The sequence below is a fragment of the Gopherus flavomarginatus genome, chromosome 1 (assembly GCF_025201925.1).
Source record: "Gopherus flavomarginatus isolate rGopFla2 chromosome 1, rGopFla2.mat.asm, whole genome shotgun sequence".
In the NCBI taxonomy this organism is placed as follows: domain Eukaryota; kingdom Metazoa; phylum Chordata; order Testudines; family Testudinidae; genus Gopherus; species Gopherus flavomarginatus.
Genome location: NC_066617.1, coordinates 143590407 through 143616444, shown reverse-complemented (window position 1 = coordinate 143616444; position 26038 = coordinate 143590407). Strand labels below are relative to the sequence as shown.

Below are 26038 nucleotides of genomic sequence, written 5' to 3'. Positions count from 1 at the left end.
CCAATGCTGGGCAGCGCACTCATAAATGGGCTGCAAAACTGAGCTGCTGTACTACAGTGAGACAACTACTATACATTCCTCTTGACTTTTTCACCCAAAAGGATGCTAACCTGTGTAATGTATATTTAGGAACCCTTCAAAGGCGCTATACACCAGCAGAGATCACTTGTCTCCACAGTATACAGTGGATTTAAGCAACCATTTGAGCATAACTTTTTCAAGGCTGATGGGAAGCCTATAAGTGCAGTCAGTGTTGTGATTAAGATATGAGTCTGGGAATCAGAAATCCCTGTTGTGCCACTATAACTGAGTGAGACTGTGGGTCACGCATGACTCTGTGACTCAGTTTACCCATTTGTAAAATAAGACTAATGACACTTACCTTTGTAAAGCCCCACAAGATCTGCAGGTGACATGAGCTACCGTGATGCTGCCTGGAGGTACATAGGTTTGTGAGGCACCTCATCATCACCATCCCTTAGCATAAGGAAGCCCAGTCTGTGGCTGCCAGGGGTCAGCTACCAGCTCAGCTCACTAGGCTCCACTGTCCCCTGTGCAGGTCAGTAATTGGTACACACCAGACAGCTGCAGCAGCACAGGAGCCAGCAAACAGAGCTGTTGTCGGGGAAAAGACCACCACCTTGTCAATATGATCAGACAGCCGGAGGCTCCTTTATTGATATATCATTAATACATGTGTACACACACTGAGAGTCAGCGTATCCCTTAGCAAGGGTTAAGCTGCCCTCCCGTACTGATTTTCGCCAGCGCTTATAAAGCTTAAAACCGCAAATTATCATATCTTGCTTACACATAAATCACAACCTTATTTGGCTATCACATGGCATATACTGCAAAAATACAATTAATATTGTCCTTATATGGCATAACATATTTAAAATTGCAAGCCTTATCTTTTCACTTCCTTGTAGATGTTTACTTGATTGTCAGGAGACCCTGACAGTTCAGTTACCCCTACTTGCGGTCAGGCTGACAAGCTTCGCATGGCCCTCTGGTGTTCAGTTCCCAATTCCAGCCAGATGTTTTTTATATGCTGATACTGAGTTATACTTTTATGCTAACGCAAGCATATTAGTGCGGGGATTTCCATAGAAGCCATTGTCGGTGTTAAATACTAGGGCAGTGATGGGCTGGTTATTAGGGGATTTTCTTTGAGTTTTACCCTTTGCAAGCAGCACGATCATGGTTTGTGTATAACGAAACTGTCTTCTGGGAGTTCAGTTCCGCAGTTGTTAATATAGCAACTTACTTCCTACAAAGTTAGTAATCCTAGAGCCCCTAAAGTTAATAAACCTAAGGCCTATACTTATGGAGCACTGATAGGCAAAATACTTTTGATTTATACCTGGGGTTTGTTTTTCCCTATCACTGTAAACAGGGGAGTTTCAGTGGGAGTTTCCAGGGGGAGGTTGCAGGGGAGACTAAGACAGAGGAACCGACAAGCAAGTCAAGGGATAGGGTGGTGGTCTGGTGCCTGCTGGGGGCTTGTGTTGTGTTGACTACCAGGCAGCAGGTGGGAAGGCCATGACTGATACAGAGGCAGCAGTGAAAGACACAATGAGGATGACTGGATGTGGAAGCTGCGGCATGTACATGATCCTGGAGGGGGCGCCTGTAAAGAGCTTTGTCTGCATGAAGTGCCGCCTGATAGAGCTGATGGAAGAGAAGATCCGAGGACTGGAGATGCAGGTGCAAACTCTGGTTGAGTTCAGAAGGGGGTTTGAGCAGACGATGGAGAACAGACACGAGAGGGCTGAAGGGATAAGCTCAGATGTGCAGATGAAAGCAGGACCAAAGAATTCAGAGGAGAGACTGCTGGGGGAGGAAAGTGGACGGTGGAAGCATGTGACTAAGAGAACCAGACAGAGGAAAAGACGGGCCAGTGAAGGAGAAATAGAACTCAGGAACAGGTTTGCAGAGTTGGAAAATGAAGAAGGGGCACAGCAGGTAGTCGCTAAAGGAGAGAGGGCAAGGAAAAAGAGAAGAGCTGATAGTTCTGCAAGAGGAGGGGAGGAGTCAATGGAGGCAACACCAAATATGAGCCCCAGGAGGATTGCAAGGGGGAATAGGAATCAAGAGGACTTGCAGCCGGTGGGTGCAGGAAATAGACCGGAGAAGAGCACTGTCACCAGGAAAAGGCAGGTCTACGTGATTGGAGACTCCTTACTGAGAAGAATAGACAGGCCTGTGACTACAGCTGATCGGGAGAACAGAAGGGTGTGCTGTATGCCAGGTGCTAAGATACAGGATGTGGACCTGAGGCTGAAAAGGATAGTAGCAGGAGCGGGGAAGAATCCGTTGATTGTCCTTCATGTGGGAACGAATGATACGGCTAGATACTCTCTGGAATGTATCAAGGGAGACTATGCCAGACTGGGGAAGACGCTTAAGGAAATCGAGGCTCAGGTGATCTTCAGTGGGATTCTGCTGGTTCTTAGAGAAGGGCGACAAAGATGTGACAAGATTATGGTGATCAACAGATGGCTCAGGCAGTGGTGCTATAAGGAGGGCTTTGGGATGTACGACCATTGGGAAGCATTTACAGACAGAAGACTGTTCTCTCGGCATGGACTTCACCTGAGCAAGGAGGGAAATAGACTTCTAGGATGGAGGCTCGCCGACCTGATTAAGAGAGCTTTAAACTAGAAATTTGGGGGAGATGGTTGGGAGATGTTCGGGAGATCTCCACGCTGGAATTTAACCTTGAGAGGGAAGTAAACAAAGTAAGAGGGGATACAGCCATGGACAGAAGAATTGGCATAAGGAGGAAGGGTAGTGTAGATAACAGACTAACAGGTGATGTTGGTGGTAGAATGTCTGGGCCTAACAGGGTACAGAATGTGAGTGAAGCCAAACGGCAAAAATTAAGATGTCTGTACACTAATGCGAGGAGCCTAGGGAACAAAATGGAGGAACTAGAGCTACTGGTGCAGGAAGTGAAACCAGATATTATAGGGATAACAGAAACATGGTGGAATAGTAGTCATGACTGGAGTACAGGTATTGAAGGCTATGTGCTGTTTAGGAAAGATAGAAATAAAGGCAAAGGTGGTGGAGTAGCATTGTACATCAATGAGGAGGTTAACTGTAAAGAAATAAGAAGTGATGGAATGGACAAGACAGAGTCTGTCTGGGCAAAAATCACACTGGGAAAGACAACTACTAGAGCCTCCCCTGAGATAGTGCTTGGGGTGTGCTACAGACCGCCAGGATCTGATTTGGATATGGATAAAGACCTCTTTAATGTTTTTAAGGAAGTAAACACTAATGGGAAATGTGTGATCATGGGAGACTTTAACTTCCTAGATATAGACTGGAGTACAAGTGCTAGCAAGAATAGTAGGGATCAGATTTTTCTGGATGTGATAGCTGATGGATTCCTTCACCAAGTAGTTGAAGAACCAACAAGAGGCGATGCCATTTTAGATTTGGTTTTGGTGAGCAGTGAGGACCTCATAGAAGAAATGGTTGTAGGGGACAACCTTGGTTCGAGTGATCATGAGTTAATTCAGTTCAAACTAGATGGAAGGATAAACAAAATAGATCTGGGACTAGGGTTTTTGATTTCAAAAGGGCTAACTTTAAATAATTAAGGAAATTAGTTAGGGAAGTGGATTGGACTGAAGAACTTGTGGATCTAAATGTGGAAGAGGCCTGGAATTACTTTAAGTCGCAGCTGCAGAAACTATCGGAAGCCTGCATCCCAAGAAAGGGGAAAAAAACCATAGGCAGGAGTTGTAAACCAAGCTGGATGAGCAAGCATCTCAGAGAAGTGATTAAGAAAAAGCAGAAAGCCTACAAGGAGCGGAAGAAGGGTGGGATTAGCAAGGAAAGCTATCTTAGTGAGGTCAGAACATGTAGGGATAAAGTGAGAAAGGCTAAAAGCCAAGTAGAGTTGAACCTTGCAAAGAGAATTAAAACCAATAGTAAAAGGTTCTATAGCCATATAAATAAGAAGAAAACAAAGAAAGAAGAAGTGAGACTGCTACACACTGAGGATGGAAAGGAGGTTAAGGATAACCTAGGCATGGCCAAATATCTAAATAAGTACTTTGCCTCAGTCTTTAATAAGGCTAATGGGGAGCTTAGGGGTAATGGAAGGATGACAAACGGGAATGAGGATATAGAGGTGGATATTACCACCTCTGAGGTAGAAGCCATACTTTAACAGCTTAATGGGACAAAATTGGAGGGCCCGGACAATCTTCATCTGAGAATATTAAAGGAACTGGCACATGAAATTGCAAGCCCGTTAGCGAGAATTTTTAATGAATCAGTAAACTCAGGGGTTGTACCATACGACTGGAGAATTGCTAACGTAGTTCCTATCTTTAAGAAAGGGAGAAAGAGTGATCCGAGTAACTATAGGCCTGTTAGTTTGACATCTGTAGTATGTAAGGTCTTGGAAAAAATTTTGAAGGAGAAAGTAGTTAAGAACATTGAGGTCAATGGTAATTAGGACAAAGTACAACATGGTTTTACTAAAGGTAGATCATGCCAAACCAACCTGATCTCCTTCTTTGAGAAGGTGACAGACTATTTAGACAAAGGAAATGCGGTAGACCTAATTTACCTCGATTTCAGTAAGGCATTTGACACTGTTCCACATGCGGAATTATTAGTCAAATTGGAAAAGATGGGGATCAATATGAGAATTGAAAGGTGGATAAGGAACTGGTTAAAGGGGAGACTATAATGGGTCATACTGAAGGGTGAACTGTCAGGCTGGAAGGAGGTTACTAGTGGAGTTCCTCAAGGATTGGTTCTGGGACCAATCTTATTTAACCTTTTTATTACCGACCTTGGCCCAAAAAGCGGGAATGTGCTAATAAAGTTTGCGGATGACACGAAGCTGGGGGGTATTGCTAACACGGAGAAGGACCGGGATATCATACAGGAAGATCTGGATGACCTTGTAAACTGGAGTAATAGTAATAGGATGAAATTTAATAGTGAAAAGTGCAAGGTCATGCACTTAGGGATTAATAATAACTTTAGATACAGATTGGGGACGCATCAGTTGGAAGCAACAGAGGAGGAGAAGGACCTTGAGGTACTGGTAGATCACAGGATGACTATGAGCCGCCAATGTGATATGGCGTTAAAAAAGCTAATGCGGTTTTAGGATGCATTAGGCGAGGTATTTCCAGCAAAGATAAGGAGGTGTTAGTACAGTTATATAAGGCGCTGGTGAGACCCCACCTGGAATACTGTGTGCAGTTCTGGTCTCCCATGTTTAAGAAGGATGAATTCAAACTGGAACAGGTTCAGAGACGGGCTACTAGGATGATCCAAGGAATGGAAAACCTGTCATATGAAAGGAGACTCAAAGAGCTTGGCTTGTTTAGTCTAGCCAAAAGAAGGCTGAGGGAGGATATGCTTGCTCTTTATAAATATATCAGAGGGATTAATATTAGGGAGGGAGAGGAATTATTTAAGCTTAGTACCAATGTAGACACAAGAACGAATGGGTATAAACTGGACACTAGGAAGTTTAGACTTGAAATTAGACGAAGGTTTCTAACCATTAGAGGAGTGAAGTTCTGGAACAGCCTTCCAAGGGGAGTAGTGGAGGCAAAAGACATATCTGGCTTTAAGATTAAGCTTGATAAGTTTATGGAAGGGATGGTATGATGGGAGAGCCTAATTTTGGCAATTGATCTTTGATTATCGCCAGATAAGTATGCCCAGTGGTCTGTGATGGGATGTTGGATGGGAAGGGATCTGAGTTACTGCAGAGAATTCTTTCCTGAGTGCTGGCTGGTGAGTCTTGCCCACATGCTCAGGGTTTAGCTGATCGCCATATTTGGGGTTGGGAAGGAATTTTCCTCCAGGGCAGATTGGCAGAGGCCCTGGAGGTTTTTCGCCTTCCCCTGCAGCGTGGGGCATGGGTCACTTGCTGGTGGATTCTCTGCAGCTTGAGGTCTTCAGACCACAATTTGAAGACTTCAGTAACTCAGGCATAGGTTAGGGGTTTGTTATAGAAGTGGATGGGTAGGGTTCTGTGGCCTGCTTTGTGCAGGGGGTCGGACTAGATGATCACGTTGGTCCCTTCTGACCCTAGAATCTATGAATCTATGAATCACTGAGTCCTCCGAGCATCTCCCTGCAGTGCCCCGCCCCATATCCACTGGACACTCACAGAATTCCCAGATCTGCCATTCCCAAAGGATCAGTGCTGCACTGCTTACCAGCTACCCCATAGGTCACTACAGCTCCACTTAGACACAGCACTTCACTTTGGTTACCAAGAAAGCAAGTATATGTGTATATAACAAAGCACAGAGATTGCAGTGAGAGGAAGCAGAAATATTGGAACCAAAGGGTTACAGATAAAATAAAATCATAACACACATTCAAGAGTCTAAACTTATCTAACAAGATGCCCTTTTGTCTAGTAAAGTACAGCCAAGCCAAAGGCCTTCCCTTCTCCTGGGTGATCTGCTGTTAACTTCAAGGCTTTAAGAGCATAACTTCCTATATTTGTACATAGCTTCTTCCATACTATTCGCACATACATTTCACAAGTATTCTAATGAGCAGCGTGACTCAGTAGAGACCCTTACGTGACATTCATGTAAATATGTAAATACCAGACCCAGGGGATCTCTTGCACCCTTATGCCCCCCTGTACCCTCTGCCAGTTGGCACCACTAGATACCTGGGTGAGGGCTAGGCCCTCTGGAGAAAGTTACTGTATTGTATAATGTATCACCATTGGTCTCAAAGATCTGAATGGGCTTCTGCCTCCTCACGTCCTTCCCCCAGCTCTCACAGACAGGTAACTGCTCATTTAGTTTCCAAGGAGTCTGGAAGAATGAAGTGGTTTGGGGGACTCCACTATGGAGCCTTTCACTTCTCTGTCATTGGTTATAACAAGGACAGGTCTTTGTAATGAGCAAATGTAATTTTCCTCACAGAAACCAGCACTGCACTGGCATTTATGGTCCCCTGTGTCAGCCTAGATTCACAAAGATACTCTGAGCGTCACAACACCTAACTTTTAGGTTCCTAGAAAATCACAGGAACACAGTGTGATTCACCAAGCCTGAGTTAGGCACCTAGGTTCCCCACACAATGAAGAGGAGAGACAGGCACCTTAGTCTGTGATTCCCAAAACCAGCATGTTATGGGGAGAGATGTGTAAGCTAGCCAATGGGGGATGCCAAAGAGGAGGGTCATGGTGCTATGCCCTGCCCCTCTCTTGGAGATAGGTGCCTAAGTCTGGCTACAGGGAAGTGCCTTTCTCTGCTAGTGATTATCAGTGTCTCTAGACACACAACTCAAAGAGGCTGAAGCAGACCAACTGGCCTAAAGAAAAGCCAGGGGCCAAACAAAAACAGCCAGTTGGGGGCAGTAGGGAACCTTTGAAAGACCACATCAAGGACCGTGACACACACAGATACACACCAATACAGTAACACACATCTCTCCCTCCCTCCCTCCCTCTCTCTCTGTGTGTCTCTCACACACACATGCAGGTGCACGAGTGCATTGTTATCTGTCCTTGTGTCAGAAGCCATGAATTCCTTTGGTTATCTTGGACTTGTCGGGGAAAAGACCACCACCCTGTTGATTGATCAGACAGCCTGAGGCTCCTTTTTTTGAGAAATCATCAATACATGCGTGCACACACGGAGAGACAGCATGTCCCCTAGCAAGGGTTAAGCCGCTCTCCCGAACTGATTTTTGCCACAGCTTATAAAGCCTAAAACCACAAATTAGCATATGTGCTTATACATACATTATAACCTTATTTGGCAATTATATGACAAACATTTCCGAGAAGCAACTGACATTACCCTTATATGGTAGGTATAACAAATATAAAATTGCAAGCTCTTAATTTTTACTTCCTTAAGGATGTTTTCGTGATTGTCAGGAGATCCTGACATCAGTTACCCTACTTGTGGTCTAACAGTTACTCTACTTGTGGTTAAACTGACCTGCCTTGTAAGGCCCCTTGGGACTCAGTGTCCGGTGTTTAGTTCCCATTTCTGGCCAGCTGTTGCTATGCTGTTACCTTGAATTATGCTAAAGCAGGCTTTTTAATGTGTACTATAGGGCAGGGGTAAGCTGGTTCTTAGGGAAATTTTTCCCTTATGCTAGCAGCATGATCATGGTTTGTGTATTGCAAAACTGCCTTCTGGGAGGGCAGTTCCGCAATGATTATGTTGGCAACTTATTTCTTTTGTGTTAGTACTGCAGGCCTAAGTTTGATTTATATGATTTATATTAGCGAATTAGATCTGTTGGAAGAGGGGGGTAGATTTTCCCTGACAGACTGTTTATTAAATGCTGGTTTTTTAGTTCCTATTCCTGGTCATTGAAATGTCAGGGCTCAAAGGGCACTGCCTCCTTTCTGCCCTGCTTGTTATCTGGGATGTAAGGGAGGAGAAATGAGAAATACATCAGACTTCGATACAAGGAAGCCTTAGGAGGCACCTTGGATGCACAAAGGGCACCGGTCAACTGCTCTACAAACTGCATGGAGCTTTAATGATCTGTAGTTAGGGATGAGGGACTCTGCCAGAAATCTCTAGGCAGGTTTTGTGTGTGTGTGTATGTGTGTGTGTGAGAGAGAGAGAGAGAGAAAGAAAATACCCATCACAGTGTATGTGCTAAAACTATAGGATAGTCCACTCATGGGCATCAAGATTAGTTTGACAAAAACAACAAGGAAATCTTCAACAGAAAAGAACTGCATTCTGTAACTGGCAAAATGATTCCTCTAACCAATGAAAACATGCGGATTATCACCTGCTCAAAGCTGAAGTCCAGAGGAGGCTATGTGACATCAGAAATAAGTGGTGGCAAGAGAAGGCATCTGAGATCCAGGGTTTCATAGACCAGGATGACATGAGAAGCTTCTTTCAAGCAATGAAAGCTATATATGGGCTAAGCTCAAAAGGCCCAACCCCCTTACATTCCCAGGATGGGTCTGTCCTCCTCAAAGGCAATGGGGTCATTAAACAATGCTGGAAGGAGTACTTTGAGACCGTACTAAATTGTAAATCCACGGTCTCTGAAGACACAATTGAATCTATTCCACAACATTCAGCAACGGAACACCTTGCTGATCCCCTATCTTCTGAGGAAGTCCTCATGCCATCACCCAGACAAAAAAATCACAAGGCACCAGGCCCAGATGGCATCCCAGCTAAGCTTTTTAAAGCTGGTGGAACAACTCGTCAACAAAATCTGGACCTGCAAAGAAATTCCACCTGACTTTAACACCACCAACATTGTTACAATATTCAAGAAAGGAGTCAAATCTTTGTGTGGGAACTACAGAGGTATTTCTCTCCTCTCCATCGCAGGGAAGATCCTTGCCCGGATACTACTAAACTGCCTTCTCCCTTCATGAAACACCAGCTCCGCTAGACTAGCCGTTATGTACATATTCTTACACTTGCCTCCCCAAGCAAGTACTCTTCTCTCAGTTAAGTCAGGTGTGACGAAGTGGGAATGTTCTTGATGTGTTATTTGAATACTGAGTGGGGAGCATTGACCTGGGAAGGTTGCAGGGGAGTTTTGCTGGGAGTGCCTGCATTGGGGAAGGGAGGACACCTGAGCATGTAACAGAACCCTCTACCCTCTACCAGGGAAACTGGACAAAGGATACAAAGGCTGGGGGAGGAGCCCGGGGGGAGGCTGAGTGAGAGGCTGGAGGGAGTTTCAGTTTGGAGTTGACTGGGAAATGGAGGGGGCCATCCCTACCAACAGGGCTGTGGTCTCCCCGGGACCCCCAGATGGACCTAACTAAAGGGGGGTCCTGTTGTCTGTATCGGCAAGACCTGTTTTGGACTGTGTTCCAGTCGTCTAAATAAACCTTCTGTTTTACTGGCTGGCTGAGAGTCACAGTGAATCACAGGAAGTGGGGGGTGCAGGACCCTGACTCCTCAACACTCTGTGACATCAGGGAAGAAGGGCTCACGGAGGGCAGTGGAAGAGTTTCAAAGACATACTGAAAGTACATCTTAAGAAGGGAGCCATCAACCCAACAAACTGAGAGGACTGGACATGGATCAGAACACAGTGGCGCCGCACCATACGCCAAGCCACAGCTCACTTTGAGAACAGATGTGCTCATGCGACAGAGAAGCGACAAAGGAGAAGAGAAAGGGCACAACACTCCAGCCGAACAACTAACTATGTCTTCTTCAAGATTACACCTGTCACTTCTGTGGGGAAATCTCCAAGGCATGAATTGCGCTTCTCAGCTACTTAAAATCCCACCAATGAACCCCCTTGGCAGACATCATCCTCATATTGAGGGATAGCTGAAGAGAGAAGTGTGTGTGTGTGTGTGGTGGTAAGGGAGACAGGGGACAGAGGGAGAGGAACACACAGGCATATAGAGAAAGGAAGTTTCACTTGGATCTTGTAGTTTGTTTTTCAGCCATAGCTTCCTTGGCAAATCCACTTCAAAACACTGGGCCCTATAACATGCAGCTCTTCAGAAGTTAATATGCGGCTCCTTGTATAGGCACCAACTCTGGGGCTGGAGCTATAGGTGCCAACTTTCCAATGAGCCAAGGAGTGCGCACTGATGAACCCCCTGCTCTGCCACAGGCTCTGCCCCTACTCCAAGCCTTCCCGCCCCCTCCCTATAGCCTGTAGTGCCCTCGTTCCTCCCCCCACCCCGAGTCTCCTGCACGCCAGGAACCAGCTGATCAGAAGGTGTGGGGAGCCACCCCTGCCCTATAGTGTTGGTAGCTGCAAGAGCTGGAAATGAAGTTGCTCTGTGCCTCCTGCTCTTTTCTCCATATGATCTTCTGCTGAGCGGGGGAAGGAATGGAATAACTGGGTGCTCCCTAACCCCAGCATCTGTCTGCTCAGAGAGTCTAGGATTACAATAGCAGGGAAGATTCTCTGCAAGGATTTGCAGCCCTTGCCCAGTGCTGTGTCTTCTCTGTATAAAGGCATGTTAAAGTCTGTATATATGTGATGTGTGTGGGATGAGACCAGCCTTTTATGGTTTCACAAAGAAAGGCAATATAGGAAGTATGAGGCCCAGGTGAGGGCCTAGAGGAAAATTATGGGCTTGAAAAGCTAAAGTTTGGAAGGTCAGTTCATATTAAGAGTGATCACCAGACTTTTCCTCCTCCCACTTAATGAACTCTTAGAACAGTTTGTGATGTCATACATTGGACCATTCTTATGTTAGTACAAAGTAGGGTTTATTAAGCAGTACCACATGATAAAGAAAATAAACCCCAGGCCCCGGAGCCAGGTCTTGATCAAGCTAATAATTAAATCAAGGCCATAGGCCTTAATCATACTAACATATAGAAAGTAAGAAAATAATCATATTATGAACCCACCTGAGGCTAACTCTCTGATTTTATTATACATAAACTATGAATAATGCTGCTAAACCATAAAATGCTGCTAAAAGGGGTTAGAACTGACTTAAAGTCCCTTAATTAACCAGTCCATCGCTGCCGAAATATATTAACAGCTTCTAGTTTATTATAGTTCATTAAGTTGCTTGGGTAAACTCATAATAATTTGACCAAAGGTACAAACAAACTGTACTTTTGGACACAAGTTCCTCAAAAAAGCTTAAGCAACGCAACACTAGTTCCTCAAAAAGCTTATGCAATGCGTAACCACTTAACTGCAAGTAGGAGAAAACACCAGGTGTCAGTGTCCTGACAATTACAAAACTTTCCATGAGGAAGTAGAAAAGAACAGGCTTGCAATTTTTAGCTCTCTTGTAATAAATAGAAATATTAATAGCAATTGTTTTCAGAAGATGTCATGTATTAGCCAAATAAGGTAATAACGGATGTATAAGCTCATATGCTAATTTGCGGTTTTAAGCTTTATAAGCACAAGTATCACTGCTGTAAGGGAGAGCGACTTACCCCTTGCTAGGGGATTTGTAGTCTCTCCGTGTGTACACATGTATCTCTGATTAATCAATAAAGAAGAGCCTCAGGCTGTCTGATCAACTCAACACGGTGGTGCTCATTTCCACCACACACATGAATTGCATTTTGAAAATGAACAGACAAACAAACAAAGGCAGTGCTTCCTTAGATTATAGATATTTTATTCAAATGTTACGTTGACAAAAGACAGAGAAAGGAAAACGTAGAAATCTATCAAGAGAAGAATTCAGAAAAATAATCCTGGAGAATAAATTCTCTCCAAGGTCTTTACATATGTTATTGAATAATGAATTAGTTCCTTATAAACTGCTTACACAAAGCAAACCATATAGTGTTATGTTCATTTGTGAAACAGCATTGGATGCAGAATAAACAAGATACTCGTGTTAACTATGATGGAATAAACCCGTACACTGAGTCACAGGTGTTAACATGACCCAGTCACTGTACAACTTCATATATTTAAACATGATTCACTTTTCAAAAGGCTACAAGCTGAACCAATGGGAAGGAAATGGCTATGAGTAACTAAATCAAATTGGAATGATTAAACATTCTAGAGTCCTATCAACATCTCTTCCCCATGATGGCCTGGTTCAATACACTCGTGACATCCAGAGATTTGCTGGCTGCCCAGGCCAGAATACTGGCGGCTATCAGGGACTGGCTGATGCGAGTGCTCTTTTCTGTTGATCATTTTCTACACATAGGCTGAAAACTGGAGTCTGGTTCTCACCTGATGAAATCTCTAAGCAAGACGGAATGTTCTGGTGAGAAAAGCAACAGCTGAAGTTAATTTCTTTTCAGGAGGTTGGCAGCATAATATTTGCGCTCTAGACTCACTCTGGGATTTAATGGATATGGGAGGAACTCACTGTAACTGCAATCACCTAAAATATTAATTGCTTCAAATCTCATTCAAAACCAGGGCAAATTACAACAGGGTTCCCAGGCATGTTTAATGGTCACAGGGACTCATCATGAGATCTGGTTGGGAGTATTCCAACTAAACGGTTATTCATCAGAAAATGCTGATTCGTCAAATCCAAAATGTCTTGTGGAAAACAATCAGTTGTGAAGAAACTTTTGCTGGGAACATCTCTCAGGTCCATCATGAGGCGGTGGAAAAAGGAGAGGGAGAGTGACCCCCCCCCCAAAATAGCCAATAGTCTGTTGCTTTGGCCATTCCCCTAGGATATGAGAGACTCAGGTTCAAGTCCCTGCTATGTCTCAATCAGGAGCAGGGATTTGAATCTAGGACCTAGTCTACACCTAAAACTGTGAAAAATTTCATAACATGCGTGACATACTTAGGTCAACCTATCCCCCATTGTAGATGCAGTGCGGTGGATTAAACAATTCTCCCGTTGACATAGATACTGCCTCTTGAGGGGGTGGATTTACCACAGCAACTGAAACTGCCCTTCCGTCACTGTAGTGTCTACATTACAGAGCTACAGAGACATATCTGAAGAGCTGCCTCTGTGCTTCTGCATCGCTTGTAGTGTAGACATAGCCTGGGTATCCCACAGAAGTGTGTGAGGGCCCTACACACTGGGCTGGTGGCTGCTTTTGGAAGGGTGCTCTCGCTCACTCTCTTCCACCTCCTTGTGGTTTTCACACAAAAACTGAAAAGGACTCAGGTTTGTTCCAATGCAGAATGAAAACACATCTTGGAATTTCCCATGGGATGGAAATATCATTTAATGGCCAGCTTTTCCCTTCACACCCTGACTGTGCATTATAGATCACCCTGTGACATGGGTGATTTGGAAAGCGGAGAGACTTCAGAGGAGTTCAATGAAACATTCAATGGCCCTGTTACTGGGAGGGAGTATAAACCCCATCCAGATGTTGGCAAGGAAAGGGGATAACCAGCTCTGGCTGTGGGGATAGGAAGCCTGACAACAGTTTTGCTAGTGCAGATGGGCTCTGAGAGAAGGATATGCGGTGTAGCGTTGGAAACTGTGTCTGCAAGGGAGGATCAGGAAGAAGGGTCTCTAGGTTAAGAATGGGATGTAAAGGAAGAGAAGAACTGTGGGGTTTCCCTTTCTAGAATTTGTCTAGCCATGCTCTAGAACTTACTTTGTACTTGGGCTGAGGAAAAACTCTGTTGTTTTTGTCCCTGAAAGGGACAGAACTTTTTGCATTTATACTGTTTTGCAATAAAGCAAACCACAGAGGTGTTTAAACTCCACCTAGGTGTGAAGAGCCTTTTTCTCCTCCAACCAACCAGCCCTTTGATCTCCTCAGGCACTGAGAGTTTTCCAATACAGTTTTAGTGTCCTCATGAGCTCATTTGGGAGTCATCGTGTGTTACAGGTCAGCTGCAGGACACTGGGTTTTGCACAGTGGCAGATTACCGCACAAGCCAACAGGGCCCGTGCTCAGAAGCCCCGGCCAATTTGGGGGCCCTGCAGGAGTGCAGTGGTTCCACCTCGTGCTGCTCCTTCCCTCCCAGCTCTTCTTCTCCCTGAGCCCCTGCCCTTGGCCAGGCCAGAAGACGGAGACTGAGGTCAGGAGAGTGTATTGCCCGCACGGTCCTCCGTGCGGAGGTGGACAAGCTGTTCACCCAAGCCCCTCTTCCTTCCTCCTGCCACCTCTCTGCGCAGAGCTGGCCCAAGCCCTGTCCTCCAGCCCTCATGGAGCTGGCTTGAACCTCTCCCTCACCCTGCATGGAGCTGGCCCAAGCCACTCACCTAAGCTCCCTCCTCCCCTGTACAGGGCTGGCCTGAGCCCTGCCACTCACGCCCCTCCCCCCGCTTTGGCAAAACTGGACATTTGTCCTGTTTGCTCTTGCCATGTTGATCAATTAACAAAAGCAAATGGGACAAATGCCCAGTTTTGCCAAAAAAGTTGGGATGTCTGGGGCCAAAAGAGGGCGTACAGTCACCCTAGGCCAGAGGTCCCCAAATTTTTCAGTCACCTCCCCTTTACCCAGTCTGTGCCCCCCTGGGAGCTGGGGCCAAGAGTGGGGCCAGAGAAGGGAGCAGGAGCTGGGGACCACAGTAGGACCGGGGCTGTAGCTGGGAGCGGGGCCAAAGGCACAGCTGGGGCTGCAGCCAGGAGCAGAGCCATGACTGGGAGCACAGCAATAACTGGGGCCAGGGGCAGGGCTGCGGGGGGCTAGAGTGGACCTGGGGGCACAGCAGGGCTGGGTGGCGCTCCCTGCCCAACCCCTGTGGGGGCTGACCTAGGCCCCATCACATCTCCCCTAGCATTCCTCCATGTCCCCCTTAGGGAACCACTGCTCTAAGCTATGGCAAGAGCCTTCCAGTGATCCTGGGCAGCTGTGGGTAGCCGTGGGGCCTCCACCTGTCCTGGGCAGGCAGGGGTGTGCATGTAAGCAGCTCCCATCCCGAGTCCCTGCCCCCACAACGTGCACCACCCAGGCAGGTGGAGGGTCTGGGGCTCCAAACAGCAGTCCAGGCTCCCATGGCAGCTTTTACCAGGGCCCAGCTTCTAGCCAGGCCAAGGGAAAGGGCCTTGAGGGAAGAGGAGGTGCAGAGGGTAGGGCCCTGGTGAGTGTAGAACTGATAAATGAAATTGTTTTTAATTATTAATGTAACTTCTGTTTGCCGTCCACTACACTTATCTATATTGTAACTTCTGTTCACTGTTTGCCATATTGTAATTCAAACCCCATTTTAAAATGCTCACTCCATTTTGTAAAAGCTTCCTCCAACCTTCATTTTTGCAAACCCTGCTGTAATCTTGTTAGTTTAGTTTAGATGTGTGAATGAGGCACGTATGAATGATGGAATCAACCTCCAGCCCCAGCCTGTCCTGATGAAATAAAGTTCGAACCCCACCAGCTGAAGATGCAGACAAGAGCCCTAACAAAGTAAGAAGAGTCCACCCTAAAAAGAAAAGGTACAATAGAAGGAAGATCAAAGCCAGGTCAGAGGCTGAAAGTCACGCCTGCAATTGTGGTGATCAATCACCAAACCCACAGGCAACGTGACACAGCAAGACCTATAGACTCTGGATTCAAACTAAGGCCTACAAAAAGTATGGGTGAGGTGGAAGACTTTGGAGGGTAACATTCTGCTGCCAACATGGAAGGGCATTGGTGCAGGCTGAACAGAGACCCAGCTCGTCCTTGTGCCCGGCTTTCCTGGCCAGTTAGCCGCCACAAGATACGAACCCAAGCTGCAAACTCAAGCCATGATCTCAGACTGTGTCCAGGACTGGTAACTATGCAGCAGCTGCAGAACATCTGATGGGTGTGTGTGTGTGTGTGTGTGTGTGTGTATAGGTATTAGGTATAATGTGTGTGTATAAGGATTAAGATATTAGTTATTGGTCATAAATCAAATTGTTAACACAAAAAATGTGGCATCTTTGTCTTGCCCCCTGAAAAGATCCTGTGTAGTTTTGTCTGTACAACATGAGGGGAAGGGCCCCAATAAATCTTAATCCTCCTCTGGTTCTGCATGTGACTCTGGATCATTTCTGGATGCAATTTCTCCCTCTGTAAAGTTCTACTGACCTGAAGGATGGACTGGAGTTCGAGAGAATATAGCATTATCCATGGAGCAAAGTGCCTGGGCCAATAATCTTCATACTTGTCCTCATCATCGACAAATGTTCTCCAACAGTATCTATAAACTGGGGAAATGAAGCAAATCAGTCATGTGCTGAATGAGGTATCAGTGGACTCAGCATACACAAAGGTCAGTCAATCTCAAGGGAGCAAGACTAATCGGAGCCATGCAGAATGCTTCTGCTAGGCAGGACCACCTGAGGACACTACAGCACTTGGGCCTCATATTCTGCTGGCCTTTTCCATCTTTCTGTCCAGGGAAGGTCTCATTAAACCAGCCTTGCAATATTTCCCTCACTTATTCACCTGGGACAACAAGGAGTCCAGTGGCACCTTAAAGACCAACAGATTTATTTGGGCATAATCTTTTGTGGGTAAAAAACCCACTTCTTCAGTTGCATCTGAAGAAGTGGGTTTTTTACCTATGAAAGCTTATGCCCAAATAAATCTAATAGTCTTTAAGGTGCCACTGGACTCCTTGTTGCTTTTGTGGATACAGACTAACATGGCTACCCCCTGATACTTGTCACCTGGGACAAGTCATTTATGTATTGAGGAGATAGTAAAATATCATCTATTTGTTCATGATTAGTAGCAGCAGCACACTATCAGTGGGTGAGCTGATTTTACTCTGGGTCTAGATTAGAAAAAAACTGCAAAGCCACACCCTTACATTGAAATACAATACTATGTTCTCAAATGAAACTGAAAGATGGCAGATGGACTGTGCCGGGAAGGAGGCTGCTGTTCTCAGTTTATTCCCTGAATGAACCACTAGAGATAGTGGCAGTGCCACACCAGCTTCACCCATGCACATGGCTCAGCTTTGTGCCTCAGCTCTCAGTTCTCGCCTCTAGCAGTAAAAAGGGCCTTGACTCTTAATGGCTCATTCATGCCTCAGCCTCTCTGCTGAGACAAGGGGATCAGCAACTGCCAGCAGGGAGCGAGATTTTAGTGATTTTTATCTGTACTGCTAGGAGCTGGACTGCAAACCCCAGCACATTTCACATAGGTCAAAAAATGGCTGTCAGCTATTGGCTTTTGGTCACTGGCACTCAGGGGAAGGTTTGAAACCAGAGACCTAAAGGAGAAAAGCTCTGAATCCCATTGTGCTATCCCCCAAGACTTGGGGCCAGACTGGAGCCACTGACCTAGAAGTGAAGAGATTCCAGAGTCCTTTCTATAACCTCAGTGGAGCCATCCGTGACCAGGGCTGAATTGGAACTAGTGATCTAGAGGCAAAGTGCCTCATGTCGCATCTCTATCCCATGTATTCCTCTTAACTCCGTGAGTCATTACCTGGGAGGTCCATGACTCGGATGGTCACTCCAATGTTCACCAGGCTCCGTAGACCCTGACGATTGGTTTCCTCTTTGTGCCAGTAGATCCGTGCTACATAAATAACTAGATTCACATTAGGCTGATCCTTCAGGAAATCCCTGATTTCCTTGCAGCAGTCCCCACAGGGACTCCAGGACATGTACCAGGTGATGGAGCAGTGGGCAGAAGGATCAGATCTTTGCTCCTGAAAGACATCTTCTATGAAGTGAATTTCAGCATGCTCTGTTCGAGTGCTATGGCAACAGCTCTGCCAGGGCTTTTTGTTATTGCTCCACTTGATTTCATAGAGCATGTATTGCACCCTTCGAAGGACACTTGGGTCATAAGTGTCTATAAATGTCTCCTGGGATATCTTCCCCCTGAAACATGAGAGAGATTCCAAAGAGTAACTGACTGCAGCTTTATCGCTAAGAGCTTGCCAGTCATAGAAAGTTAAAAATGAGCGGGGTGGGAAGGAGGAACAGATAAATGGAAACGGAACTCACAGAAGGATAGACGGAGATTCAGAGATAGCGATGGGAGAAAAGAGAGATGGGGAAGAAGGAGAGTTAAATCTAATATCACACTGATGAGAGGGGAGTGAGATCCGAATCTTCCCAGATCCCACTTTGCCTGTAAATCTTGTGGAGGATATGGGTATGGTGCTTTCATTCTCACCCCTGTGTGATGCCTCTGGATACATGATCTATGGGAAAAAAAATAAAGTCACCTTGTGCACAGAGAGAAACACAGGGGAAGACAGAAAAAGGAAGGCCTCCCAATGCATCCTCCCTGGGACCATCTGACCTATAATTGTTCATTCTCAATGGACAATTCCTATTCAGTACTGCTGAATATTGAAGAAGTTCCTTGCTAATATGCAGTGTCCTGAGGATAGTGAAGGTGATAAGGGATCATCTTGGTCTCAAATATGGCCATTAATTTTACCATGTACACATGCGGGAGAATGTCCACTACTTGTTAAGTAACAGTCAACTAACTAACTAACTAACTAAATATCTAGGACATTATCCAAAGCTCATTAAAATCAACCGGACTCATGCTCTCAATTCTATGTATAACTGTATTATACTACCAATATCCAAAGAACTGTTCTTTCATTTTATTTTTTTTTACTTTAAATGTGGATTTTCCCATTAATATTTTAAAATAAACTTAATAATCATTATTAATTTAATTTTTAAGCTGATATTTCCCAGGAGATATAGCTATGTTATTTCTGTTTTGGAAGAAAATAACATATTCTTATTTTCTTGTTATTTTCTTTAAGAACCTTATAAAACAAAACGAGGGAAACATGGCTCAGGAAAATTGAGAACAAACTTTTTAAAATGTAGGACACATTTAAAATTTTCATTACAACCTAAGCACCAGGATTTAATAACAAAATCCCTGTGTCTTTGAAATTCCTCCATCAGCACTTTCTTCTGCCACCATTTTCATGCCTCAATCACTTTCAACTCAAACCTGAAAGCCAAGACAGTGGCACGCAAGGAAGTTCAAAACATGCTGAGACATGCACAAACATGTACTCAACTAGAGCCTGGACCAAAGTCTATTGAAATCAGTGAGAAGACTCCCCTTGACTTCCATGGAATTTGGTTCAATCCAGGGTTTAATTTGTAATGTATGAGGTGCTGAGACTTAGCCCCGCAAGCCCTGGCACAAATTAAGCCCTGGTTGGGCAGCCAGAAAGCAGCGGTTGCTGGCCAGGAGTCCAGAGGTGCCAAGGCTATGAACTGCCATTCCTAGAGGTGCCAGGGCTAAGCCCCAGTACGGATTAGGCTCTGGTTCAGTCCCATAAGAACACATATACATATATTATACTACTTAGTTACACTGAGGCAAGTTTTCAAATATAGACAAGCCCATCCAGACACATACAAACATATATGCATAGACACAGAAAAATCTAAACTGTGTATAGAAAGAGGGGGCCAAATGGGATGTACTAGTAAAAAACAAATCATTGTTATAACTTTGAAAAAAACAGTATATATAGCCACTACAATGTAGTACAATCTACCCCAGCTTCAGCTCACTGTTTGTCTTTGAATGAAGTATTCTTTTAGTACTTATGTAGGAAAATCATTTTACTGTCAGTGATTTTGTTTATCTTTGCTAAGTTAGAAACTAAAAACACATTTTAGATGCAAAACACACAGAGATAGACAGCTCCAACTTGTTTACTGTGTATGTATGTCTTATATACATAGAGCCACAATAGCCATACAGACATACATATATATGCCCATACAGCTACATATACATATATTCACCCATAAATTGATAGAGACATTTGCACACATAAATGCACTAAAATACTGTATACACAAACACACACATTTACTTGCAAACACATACACACACATATGCACTAATGCTGCAGATTTACCTCTGTTCCAACCAGCAGCCATGGCTTTCTCTCACTACAGCTTCCGAGGCTGTTTGTTTTACTGGTGCATTTTCTCTCTTTCAGTTTCTATTCCTCTGAACAGAAACCCAAGAGTATTTTGCAAACGGGAGACTCCCTGACATGCTGGGAGACATGGCTAGTGTGGAAGCCAGTTGTACGCAGTCAGTGAGGTTATGCTCACAGTATTGTAGAGGCTAGACCTCAATACTGATGCAAAATAGTTATAAATAAATTATAATGTATTCTTATATTTGGTCATTACAGATTTGCCTGCACCTTTATTAAAGAACTACTTGTAAGTACATTGATTTACACGGGACTTGGAGAATAATAGCTTCTATATTGATATTTTAGTTGCTTGTTTTATTAAATGAAGTATTCCGGCTACTTAAAGAAACTCCTAGGAAATTTGTGCTTTCTGTCAGTAAGACCCAGGCATGAAAAGCTGGAAGGGGACGTCTCCCCCTTGTTAAGGAATGTGAAGATAATCTTTCTCTAGACTCAAAGAGAAGTGGTGTACAAAGCATCTGACCACAAAAGCTGAAACAGGAGCCTCTTCTTTTAACCCTTCTCACCTTCTGGAGCAAAACATCAGTTTTAAGCTCACACAAAGAATTCCAGCAGTATCCTTATCAAAAACTGATTCTGTGGTTAAACTCTCTGAAGTCTTCATGTAATTTTAAGGGAAACCCATGATTTAAAAAGTGGGAGTTAGTCCCTGAATGGGGGAGAGACAGTTATTAAGAGACATCAAGAGAGACAGTTATTAAGATGTGGCCCCTCCATTGCTTGTTTCTTTAGATTATGAAATTTAGTCATTTTGGGAATAAATGTACTTGTTGCTCACCAACTTGGAACAGCCTTTTTACCCTACTGTGACAAATTGGACTTATCACAGGCACCCAGAGGTGTGGCAGGAATGGAGGGGAGATTAGTAATATTTAGTGCAGGGGAAGAAATACATCATTTGTCACAACACTGGCATTGCTCCCTGAGTGGTAAGGCAGCCTAGGCCCAGAACTGCCCTTGAAATTTCCCCCACCCGACAGAACACACAGCAAGGAGGCATCATAGAAGGCACTTGTGTAGAGAGTAACCTGCATAGGTCACTTGTCAGCTGGCCTCAGCAAGCAACTGGGTAGAGACTCTATGATCTATAACTAGGGTGACCACATTTCCCTGTGCTGAATATGGGACACCTGGTAAAATTATGTGTATTCAAGCAAGTTCAATGGCAATCAGTCAGAACTATGCAGTACTAATGTTCAAATTAACATCAAGTTGACTGAGCCCCTGTTAAAAAGAAATACTGAGTAGCTGGATGATTTTTATTTGCATTCTTATCTTTATGGTTTTAGGGTTCACATGGGCAGAGGCAACACACACACACTCCCGTACACCTCTGTCTCTCCAACCCGACCCTTCCCTGCTGCAGGATCCATTGGTACTGGGGGGAGAAGAAACAGAAAATTCAGGACAATGTGCCCATTTTTAAGAAAAAGTCCGGACGCATGCAGGAGGGCTTAAATACGGGACTGTCCCTTTAAAAACAGGATGTCTGGACACCCGATCTATAACAGGGGCTGGGATCCTCCAACAACCTCTAGGGAGATTTCTTATTATGATATTCATGTCATGGGTGCGAGAAGAGAGAGAATTTCACTCGAAACTTGAGGTTTGTTTTTTCAGCCACAGCCTTGCTTCCCTTGACACTCATCCCTGTGGGTCATGAAGGACTGCAGTGGGCATAGGAGCAGTATCCAGGAGCAGAACTCAGTTCCTTGTCCCTGACAGCAGCACAATCACTGGTCACTGATTCCATCCTTGGCTGCCAAAGACAATATTTCACAGCCATCCGCAGAGAAACACATTTCCCAACAGCCACCCATCCACCCCCGAGGTTCCGTAGCTGATCTATAATGCATTCTGGGTCTGGGGGGTTCATGATGTCATTTAACTCCTCATGGGTCTCCCCTAAATTCTCTCCTCATTCTGAGTGAGTTTGTTCCATAGCTGAGCTATACCAAACTGGCAGTGTCCACTGGAGTTGTATTTGAATATAAGAGTTAACTGGTAAAAACTTGTAAATAATTCTTACTGGATTACATAATTGTTACCTGCAGTTTTCATATAGTTCTGAAAGTTTAACAGGATGATGCTTGTTTATTGGTGGAAACTGTTAGTGCAGCTATAGGGGAGGGCAGGATGCCACTAGCTTTTCTTTCTGACCCTTATCACCATAGTTTTCTGGTTCTCTTAAAAGACCAATTGTTGGTCTATGGCTGTGTACTTGATCTACACCTCAGTTATCACCCTCTTTCTAACAGCCTATTTTTGGGAGATTAGTGAGAATTCATTTTGATCGTTCTTTCTCTATTTGTATTTATATTACATATAAATTTATATTGTTCTCTATTTATATTATCATAGTGCCTAGGAGCTCCAGTTATGGACGTGGCTGTGCTGTATGGTGTATTCATAGGCATTTCTATGGCCCCTCATCACCACAGTACCTGAGTGCCTCACTTACAAGAATATAGCTAACCTCAGAAACCCCTGGAGGAACTTCAGGAGACAGAACTTTCTCAGGGGCTGGTCTGTGACTGTGGAATGAAGGCTCCCAGGAACTAAAGACTGTCTCACATCTGATCACCTTCCACTTTAAGTGCAAGGTGCAATTCTTTGACTTTAACATAAACATAGAGGTAGGTGTGTGTGTACGAGAGAGAGAGAGAGAAATAATAATATGGTTGAACACACACACACACACACACACACACACACACACACATATACATATATGATAAAAAAAAAATCCAAACAAAACACTCCTCTGGACACTGCTGGGGAGAGGATGAGAAAACAAACACATGACCGATGTTAGTTAAATTGCTTAATGCAGGGAGACACTAAGATATTGCAGTGATGAGGAGAACCTGTATAAAATAGAATGTAGGGAAGTATTATCCCTGTTTTACAGATACGGAAAATAAGGCATAAAGAGGTTTAATGACTTTCCCAAGGCCACACAGTCAGTCTGTAGCAAAGCCAGGGATACAACTCGTATCTAGTGACTCCCAGTTCTGCACTTTAATATGTGGGAAAATAACTGCAGGATTTTCTGGAATCCTCTGTTTTTCTGAACCACTTTCAGGCTGGCTTTTGGCACTGAGACAGCTCTGGTCTCCTTGGATGATGACCTGTTCCTGGTAATGGACAAAGATCAAGGGTGACATCCTGGTCTCATTGAACTCAAAGGGACCCAAAGTTTCCATCCAGGTTGATTTTCTTTATTCTTTCAGAAACCTTTTATCCCACAGACCACAAAGTCTGTGTGTGTCTCTGGTGTTTTTAAGCCGAGACAGGGTTGTATTGGTTGCGTCTGGCCTGTGGAAGCTCTCTGTGGGCAGCCACAAGGTTCTGTCCTGCTGCTCCTTTTGTTCAATGAGGCCGTGAGAAGAGACAGTGAAATAGTTTGCATGGTGATGACACCAATATGTGGATAGCACTCAACATGACATCTCTTTTTAACCTGACCAGTGAGGTAGCTTGATTCTCTCAGTGTCTGGCTGAGACTGGGATCTGGATGGCCCTAATGTGTAATGCACATAGAGGAACCACTCAGCTGGCACTATTCACCAGCAGGGGCACTTCTCTCCATAGTGTCCAGTGGAAATAAGCAACCACTTAAGTCTGAAAGTATTGAGCATTACTCTTGGAAGTCTGATGAGAATCCCATAACAGAAGAATGCACTGTAGTTAAAATATGATCCTGACAATCAGAAATCCTGGTTCTGCCACTATCATTCAGTGAGACTGTGGGTCACTTTACCTGTCACTCAGTTTCCCTATCTGTAAAATGAGAGTAAAGACACTTACTTTTGTAAAGCACCATGAGATCTGTAGGTGACATGATCTAGGCACCATAGAGGAGATTTTGTAATGCATTACTACTGGGCTAAAAGTTATGAGGGAGCTTCTTCCTTCTTGATTTCCACCTCTGGCTTCTTGCAAAAAATGTCTTAGGTGCATAACACCAAGAGAGGGTTAAAAGCTGCAGAAATAGGCACCTATCTGCAGGCTAGATTTAGTCACTTATCTCTGAAAGAACGGCATGATTTAGCACATCAGCTAATATCATCAGCACCACAGATTGGCTAGTTTAGGGGGCTTCCCTGCTTGGCGTGCTGGGTTTTGTGGATCACAGACTAAGGCGCTAGTCTCATCCCATGGACAATTTATGTCCAGTGCTTGTTTCTGTGAAGAAAATGACTTTTGTTCACTACAAACCTGTGTCCTTGTTACAAACAATGTCTCAGAAGTGAAAGGCTCCATAGCCCAGACTCCCAAGCCCTGAGATTCTTCCAGTTTCTTTTGAAACAAAATAAATGGTTACCCAAGAGGTCCATGACTCTAATGATGACTCCTTTCATCACCAGGTCATGGAAGACTTAATGGCTGCATTCAAATTCTTGCCTAAGGAAGAACTGTGCTACATACATTTGTAGGTTCACCTTCAGGTATGTCTTCAGGAACAATACCCCAGACTGGGAGCATTCCCAGAAAGGACTCCAGGAGAGGAACCAAGTGATGGAGCAGTGGGTCAAAAGATTGAGAGATTTTTCCTTGAAGGTATTTTCCAGGAAGTTGATTCCAGCATGCTGGGTGCTGGTGTTTCAGCAACAGTTTCTCCATATTTCGGTGCTGCTACCACACCTGATTTCATGGAGCAGATATGTCACCTTGGGTCATAAACCTCCTTGATACACCTTTGGTTGTATCTTCCACCTGAAATATGAGAAACAGTCCAGTGAGTAATGTTCCCACATACCTAAATCTAGGGGCCAAAGAGAGAAATGCAGAGCCAAGATGGAGGGAGACCGAGAAAAGAAAGATTTGGAATAAAAGTGAATGAGGAAGACTATCTGGTGTCTTTCATTCCCCACCCCTTCTGGTACCATTGATGGGATTGGTCAGGTTTGGGGATATAGAATTGTCATTTTCACCTTTGGATGGTGCTTTCTGCCAAGTGACCTATTAGAAAAGATAATTAGAAAGTCAGCCTTAATCTCGTGGCAGAAACACAGAAGAAGAGAGGAAGAAGCAAGGTCTGGCAACTTTGCCTTTTCGTGACCATAGAAATCAATTGCATGGGTCTCATAACCACCTGGTCCTAACAGATGACCCACATTCAGTGCTGCTAAATAGGTTGCATCTCTGACATTCCATTTGATATACTCCTTGGGTAAGGGGAAATGCTCCTTAACCCCAATTCCGGTGATCAGTTTAACCCTGGATATTAAACCACTAAAGAAGCATCACATTTGTGACCCACAGTACCCTCCACTGGAAATACCAAGGTCAGGGCACGCTGCAAAAGGGAGAGCAGATACTCCCAAGACTGGTGTGTAACCATGCAGATAAACTCCCCGGCAGTCACAAACTGTGCTTCTAATCCCCCACACTGGTTATCAAGAAGAAAGAAATCACACGGCCTCTTATTGCATTCCAGTTCTCTGGCTCCCAATCAACACCTAGGTCCAGTACAGAGGGAAGTTATTTTAAACTCTGCTCACATATACCAAATGTTCTTCTGACCCCAAAGGGCCAGCCACATTACCAGGTCAGTATAGGTTTGGATCTTACCCAAAATACCACGCTGCCAGCCAATCCTTTAGTGTCTAAAACTAAAGGTTTATTATAAGGAAAAAAGAAAGAACAGAAGTGAGATATTAAATGGTAAAACAGTCACATATATACAAGTAATTCAAAGTCCATAGATCAGGTTCCTAGCAGTATTGATGAGTTTGCTGG

General features: G+C 44.4%; 1 protein-coding gene across 1 annotated transcript; it reads right to left on the bottom strand.

The window, feature by feature from the left end:
- Window positions 1–12061: 12061 nt before the first annotated feature.
- LOC127046962 (C->U-editing enzyme APOBEC-1-like) lies at window positions 12062–20293 on the bottom strand. The gene is made up of 5 exons (XM_050944720.1): window positions 20204–20293; window positions 18466–18493; window positions 17767–18167; window positions 16414–16532; window positions 12062–12688 (listed from the first exon to the last, which is right to left on the bottom strand). Exons 1-5 carry the CDS (start codon window positions 20223–20225, stop codon window positions 12578–12580), a joined length of 681 nt encoding a protein of 226 aa, XP_050800677.1. The 5' UTR covers window positions 20226–20293; the 3' UTR covers window positions 12062–12577.
- Window positions 20294–26038: the final 5745 nt, after the last annotated feature.

Excerpts from the sequence above, each read along its gene's own strand:
- LOC127046962 (XM_050944720.1), bottom strand. The coding sequence starts at position 20,225 with ATGGCTGCTGGTTGGAACAGAG. Across the intron at positions 18,494-20,203 it reads GGCTGCTGGTTGGAACAGAG|ATCATGTATCCAGAGGCATC; the intron begins GTAAATCTGCAG and ends TTTTTCCCATAG. Across the intron at positions 16,533-17,766 it reads CCGAGTCATGGACCTCCCAG|TTTATAGATACTGTTGGAGA; the intron begins GTAATGACTCAC and ends TCATTTCCCCAG.